Source organism: Nanorana parkeri, unplaced genomic scaffold (assembly GCF_000935625.1).
Source record: "Nanorana parkeri isolate BGI_ZX_2015 unplaced genomic scaffold, ASM93562v1 scaffold828, whole genome shotgun sequence".
Lineage (NCBI taxonomy): Eukaryota > Metazoa > Chordata > Amphibia > Anura > Dicroglossidae > Nanorana > Nanorana parkeri.
The window spans coordinates 665137-672088 of NW_017307096.1; the positions used below are offsets into that span (position 1 = coordinate 665137).

Genomic DNA, 6952 nt, shown 5'->3' on the forward strand with positions numbered 1-6952 from the left:
GTTGAACTCGATGGACTTGTGTCTTTTTTCATCCTAACTAACTATGTAAGTGGCTCAGAGTAAACACTAACAAGCATTTGCAGTGCTCCTTTGTTAAGTGCCATTTTATACGTAAACAGATGAACAGTCTAATCTTTGGTTTATGATATATTTCTTGCTGCTTTAAATGCTTTCATGTTATTGTATTGCATTTATCTCATTTTTGCTTCTGTAGTCTCCTAACTTCCATTTCATCTTTGATTGTCATTTATGTAACAAAAAGAAAATGACATCTCTGATTGTGCCATAATCCTGCAATAACCGTTTAATCTTTGTTTTATAGCTCCATCATCCCTCCCAGGGGTTCCGCTTCGGAACGGTGAAAGAGAGCAGTGCTGAAGATTATGTGAAGAAGAGTTTTCCGGAGATGCATGAGTACATGCGGAGATATAACACACCCTCTACTTCGGAAGGAGTTGCGTTCTTAAAGTAATTTACATCAATAATGTTGCTATGATTTTGCCCCATCTCCTGGTGTCTTGTGTGTTTCCCAATGAATGTCTCAATTCTAATGTCTCAAAAGCACAGTAATGGTTTAGGGAAATATTATATTTAGACATGAACATTTATAATATAAACTGAGCAAAATGAACAATTAGATATAACATTAGTTTAAAATTAAATGCTTAAATGGAATGTATTTTTTATATTTAATAAGCATATATTTTCAGTTATCTTTGCAGCATTTATCTTAAAGTAATTGCTGATGTTTTAAATTTGTCTCTTGTATATTTTGGCTATTATATTCAATTTAGATGTTTGAAGATATTCCACTATAGTCAGGGTAAATTACAATGATCCTCCTTTAGAGCCCCACTCCAGGGCTCTTCCCTCAGAAGTGTTGGAACTTCTTGCACAGCCTCACAGAGAAACACAATCACACAGTCTGATATGCATGCTGCTCATGGCTTGAAAACAGGAAGGAAGCCACATCTTTATTCTCTACCTCATTCAATACAACAGAGTCTACCATAGATACTGTATAACAGAACTTATAAACAGTACCATCTAGTGACCGAAATTGTATACTGCAGGAGCTATTGCTATAAACACAGTAATGTGTATTCTAACAAGAAGACGCACATCCTTTGATTTCCCCCTCACCATGTGTATATTATGTTATTTCTATGTACATATTTACAGATGTCTTTAGGTCAGTTAAAAATTGCTCACATGGTGACATCAGCACCACTCTCTGTGTCATTGTACTGTCAGTGCAGGGCGCCATAGTAATGTCCCCTCGGGGATGGATCCATGACACCTTCCACTCACAATATATCCTCAGTCTTATGGGTTTAAATAATGCCCAGTGTCCTTCAACCTGGAATACTGATCTCCGGATTGAAGCTATAAAAAAAAAGCTATAAAAAAAGCTAAAAAAACTGCATTTTTATTTTGCTACTTACTAGGGGACCTTAAAGGAGAACTATGGGGTCAGTGTTTTTCCCCATAGTTCTCCTTAGGGTAACGGGAGGTCACAAACTAGCGTCCTCCCGTTACCCTAAGCTCTGTATACCGCGAGCTACAGCTCGCGGTATACTGAGACGCCGCAGCCGGAGCGGATCCCGACATGGACGTCGAGATCCGCCCAGCTGCGTGAGTGACAGCTGGCTCTGCCTATCTAGAGGCTGAGCCAGCTGTACCCGCCCCCTCCCCCGTCCGTTCCGCCAATCAGCGCTGGCAGATCGGAGCGGGGAGAGGGGAATCCAGCCCCTCCCCCTGTCACGGCAGAGAGCCGTGACAGGATCGAGAGGTGAGCGAACCCGGTATGTGTTCGCTCACCTCCCGATCTACTGAGCCGACCTGTGACAGTCTCATTGTCACAGGTCGTCTAGAACTATGAGGTGAGTGGAAATCCCTCATATCATAGTTCTCCTTTAATAAAAAACAAATATCCAGGAGTTGGGCTTTAACAGTTAACTGTTTCTGAGATATAAGTCACAGTCAGTGACTTATATCTAGGGTTCATTTACTAAAGAAGTAAAGGCTATTTACTTTTTATCTTTCAAAGTAATTTATTAATTTTTCCAGAGTAGAATAAAACAATAAGATAGCACATGATGCACAAACAGTATAGCATACAATTGCATTTCAGAGTCTTCCACTTTAGCATAGTCAAGTAGTAAGAGGGGATCACTAGAAACCATACACACAATGCATAATAATTCTGTGAAACAGAACATATCTATCCACCTACTCTTGCCAATTTATCCCCCATTAGCAAAAACAAAATCAAGATAGTCTGAGAGGAATATCAGGCATAGGGATCCACCTGTGTCTGAAGCAAGCATTTGTTATGATCTCCTCCATATCTATATAAATAGAAGACTTTCTGTCCAACATCAATGTACTAAACAGCTCACGTGTGCGAGCCTAAAGAAGGAAGAAACAGACAAAAAGAAGAGGAAAAGGAAATAGATACTAAAAGAAGCAGAACAGCTTAAGAGTCCGAAAAGAGTAGATCCATCCCCGACCAAATAGCCCAACATCTACTTAAACATTAAACATAGTCCCCAGAGAAAAAATACCAGAAAAATTGTACAATGGAAATGACCGGTTTCCAGCACCCCTGTATAGAACATCCAGGGGGTCCAGGTCAATTCAAAGCATTTTTTAGCATCTTGGAGGATGCTGTGAAGTTTCTCATGGATCATAATCCACAACATTTTTTGTTTGGCCAAGTGGAATGGAATTGTTGGCGATTTCCAAGCCCTAGCTATGGTTATTTTGGCTGCCAACAAAAAGAAAGTAATTCATTTATCCAAAGCTTTAGACAGTCCTGGAATCTGGCAATTCAGCAACACATTTTGGGGATCTCGTGGTATTCTCACCCCAGTAACCCTAAATATTAGAGCATAAAGCCGGTTCCAAAAGGGTCTCAATTTAGGGCATTCCCACCATATGTGATACATCGTGCCCGGGTGAACACATCCCCGAAAACAATGAAGAGAAACCTCTGGGTATATTCTCGCTAATCTGGCAGGAACTATATACCACCTAGATAAAACCTTATAATTAGCTTCTATTAGTGAAATATTAAGTAAACCAGATGACACACGGGAACAACATTGATGCCAGACATCCAGTGGAATAACCGTTTCCAGGTCTTGTTCCCAAGCTAACATATAGGGTAATTTACTTTGAGTCTACCAAGAGGGAATAGAGCAGCGAAACGCCCCCCTTCTGGCCCTCGGCTCCAAGACTCCAATGTTCGTAGGTTGTTTTAAAGGGAGACATCACGTTAGGTGTTTTCAAAGAACCTAAAATGTGTAACAATTGTCTATAGTGAAAGTATTCCAGAAGATGGCATGTGCAAATCCTCCCGACAGTAGGTCAAAGTAAGTGGCTTACGACCTTTAAAGAATTGTGCTATGCGGTATAGGCCTTTGCCTTGCCACCAATGGAACACTCCAGGAGACCCCCCAGGGGGGAAATTAGGATTATGGAAGACGGGAGCCAGAGTAGTGTGAGGCGACACCAACCCACCTCCCCTTCGGAATGAGTCCCATACCATCATAGAACAAGACAAGGTTGGGGCCATATAGACCGGCCTCTGCCTCAGGGACATCCACTTCAAGGCATCAATTGGTGTAACCGAGGCAGAGAGAGATTCCATTAGGATCCAATCTGGTGTGTAACCCTGGTCATACACAGAGGAAAGCTGAGCCACCGGCCACTTATAGTATTGCAAGAGATTGGGAACACCCAAACCCCCTGTCTGTTTAGAACGGTGCAGTACATTTTTCGAGAGTCTAGGATGTTTTTCCATGCCAAACAAATTTAATAATTAAGGATTGGAATTTCAAAAGAACTGGCTTATGTATAGCTATGGGTAGAGCCCGAAAGTAATATAGGATCTTGGGGAGCAATGTCATTTTGAGTGCATGAATGTGACCCAGCCATGACAAATTACAGGAGTCCCATTGAGATATATCCTCCCAGAGTTGGTGAAACAGGGGTATATAATTTTTCTTATATAGTTGTAAAAAGACAGGTGTAAGCTTAATCCCTAGATATTGCAAAGCCTCCGTGGACCAGGTAAAATAAAAATGTTCCGAGAGCCGAGACCACAATTCCTGGGGCATATTGATATTAAGAGCCAATGATTTGGATGCATTGACCCGCAATCCAGATACCCCAGCAAATTGAGTCAACAATGACAGGACATTAGGAAGTGTGGTCGAGGGTGAAGTGACAAACAGGAGCAAGTCATCCGCAAATAAAGCACACTTATGCTCCTGCCTACCACAGCCCACTCCCTTAATATTAACATTAGCACAGATCGCAATCGCTATGGGTTCTATCGCTAATGCAAAAAGCAGTGGGGAAAGTGGACAACCTTGAAATGTGCCTTTTAAAGATAGCTATGGAATCAGAGATGTGGCCCTGTAGCCTAATTTGTGCTGACGGAGTGGTGTATAAGGCCCGCAACGTGCTCAGAAAGAGGGGGCCAAAACCCCATCTCTCAAGCAGCTGGAAAAGGTATCGCCAAGACACTGAATCAGAGGCTTTTTGTAAGTCTATAGACAACAGAAGCCCAGATTGTGATTGCCCTGCATCCCACCCTGACTGCAACAAAGTGATAATATCAATGGCCCTTCTAATTTGATCGCGGCCTTGCCTACCCATAATGAAGCCCACTTTATCCTTATGGCTATAGGAGGGTAGGAAGGAGCTCAATCGATTAGCAAGAATTTTAGTTAGGAGTTTTAAATCATTGTTTATCAAGGAGATTAGTCTATAGTTGGAGATTTAAATATGTGTGTAAGGGACTCCCCCGTCTCACTTCATTAAAGAATCTCTCCAAGTGAGGCACCAAGACATCCGAAAACTTCTTATAATATAAGGCAGGCAGTCCATCCGGACCTGGAGCAGATGACAATTTTGCCTGTTTGATAGCTTGTTTAATTTGCAGTGCCGAGATGGGTGCTTCCATAATCATGGAATGGTCAAGTGACAAGGATGGAAGGTGAACCTCACTGAGAAATGATCCCAATGAATCGGATGAAACTGGAGTGTTATCCTGATAGAGTTTAGTGAAAAACAAGTGGAACTCCTGAAGAACAGTTGGATGTAATGAGTATGTGCCAGAGGTACATCAAATTTTAGGGAACGTATAAACTCTAGGTTTAGGGGATAGTTTAGTAGCTAAAAGGGTACCAATTTTGTCTTTATGGACATAATATTTCTTATCTGACCATCGAAGACTTTTTTCCGCTTTAGTTATTAGTAACAAGTTCAATTCTAATCTAGTTTTATCCAGGGGTTTCGAGAGATCTAATGACGGAGTCTGCTTATGAGCCCGAGGTAAACGTTGAAGTTCCGTGTCCCGTTCATTTATGCGTATGGTTGCCCTCTTCTTTATTCTGGTAGCCAATTCAATTAGTCGGCCTCGAATTGTCGCCTTATGGGCCGCCCGTACAATAGTAGGGGACATATCAGGTGTGGCATTAATAACAAAATAGGATTCCAAATGTGAATGGACCTCGCCCTGTACTACCGCCTTCCCCAATAGAGATTCGTTCAAGCGCCAGCAAAAAGGTTTAGCAGCTAGTGATAGTGTAGTGAGTCCCATTAACATCAAAGAGTGATCTGACCATGCCGTCTCCCTAATGGTGGAGGAGGCAATCAGAGGCACAAGAGAAGCGGAGTCAAAGAAGTGATCTATCCTAGCATAACTATGATGTGCTGAGGAAAAGTGTGTGTAGTCTTTCACCGCAGGGTTCATTTCCCTCCATATGTCTATTAGAGAATGAGAATACAACAGTTTTGCAAGGCACATACCAGCTTTCTGGGGACGTCTAGGTCTATATACTCCATTATAAGTCCTATCCAGATTACTGTCAAGGGCAAGATTAGAATCTCCGGCACAGATCACTATCTTCAAAATGAGGTAGTAAGGTTTTTAGCATAGAAGTGAAAAACGGAACCTGGGCCGAGTTGGGGGCATAATAGGACAAGAGTGTAATTTTAAATGCCCTTTCAATAGTAAATTTCGCCCCTCTGGGTCTCCTATCTCCAGCAACAAGCGAAATGAAACATTTTTAGCAAAGCAAATGGCAACCCCTCTAGTCTTGTCGGAGGCATTGCTCAGAAAAAACTGAGGATAGTATTTGTTAAGAAAGGCAGGTTGATAAGAAATCGGGAAGTGAGTTTCCTGAAGGAAGAGAAGGTTCACTCGCTGAGAGTGGTAATATTGAAATGCCATTTTTCTCTTCGCTGGAGAGTTTAGACCGCGAACATTGTGGGAAGCAAATATCAATGGTCTATGTGTAGTCATCATGACCCCAGTTTAAGGTCAAAGCACAAAATAAGGCAGCACAGGTATAACTCACCACTCCCCAAGATGAGCAGGTTTCCAGATGTTGGACCATAGAGGAATGTAGGGTGGACCACCCCTAAGAAAGAAGGAAGAAAATGGAAAAGGAACCAACAAAACAATACAAAGGGGAAAAAAAACCAAAAGAAAACAAAGCAACAAAAGAAAATCCAAACAAACAATTATTCCCTTTAGGCTTATCGGGAAAAATTCCCGACCCTTGTACCTCAGCGTCCCGCCTAGGAGGGTGCCTGCTGGTGTTCATTGCCTATAGAGAGGATATGTGATGGCCTTTCCAAAGACCAACCCTGGAGAGAAAGCTACTCATTAGTATATTTAAAAAAAGACAAAAGAGGATAAGAAAGCTGAAGATAAAGGGAGAGAGAGAGAGAGAGAGAGAGAGAGAGAGATGGAAGAAAAAAACAAAAATGAAATAACCCCTAACACTACCCCCTTCTCACTAATACTGCTAATACTTCCCCTTATTGTGTCTTTCTATTTGTTCTTCAGTGCACTACTCAGTTTTTTAATCCCCACCCCCATTTCAAACATCAGTTATTACTTTTTAAAGTACATTGTTGCCAATAAGATGTA

The 6952-nt window shown here is 41.7% G+C and overlaps 1 protein-coding gene across 1 annotated transcript in view; it reads left to right on the top strand.

Annotated features, from left to right (window-relative positions):
- GRIN3A (glutamate ionotropic receptor NMDA type subunit 3A) overlaps positions 1 to 6952 on the top strand; it is a 264558-nt gene that overhangs the window by 192790 nt on the left and 64816 nt on the right. The window contains exon 4 of the mRNA XM_018565288.1: positions 323 to 468. Within this exon, the coding sequence (XP_018420790.1) occupies positions 323 to 468 (146 nt within the window). The remainder of the gene's footprint in view (positions 1 to 322; positions 469 to 6952) is intronic.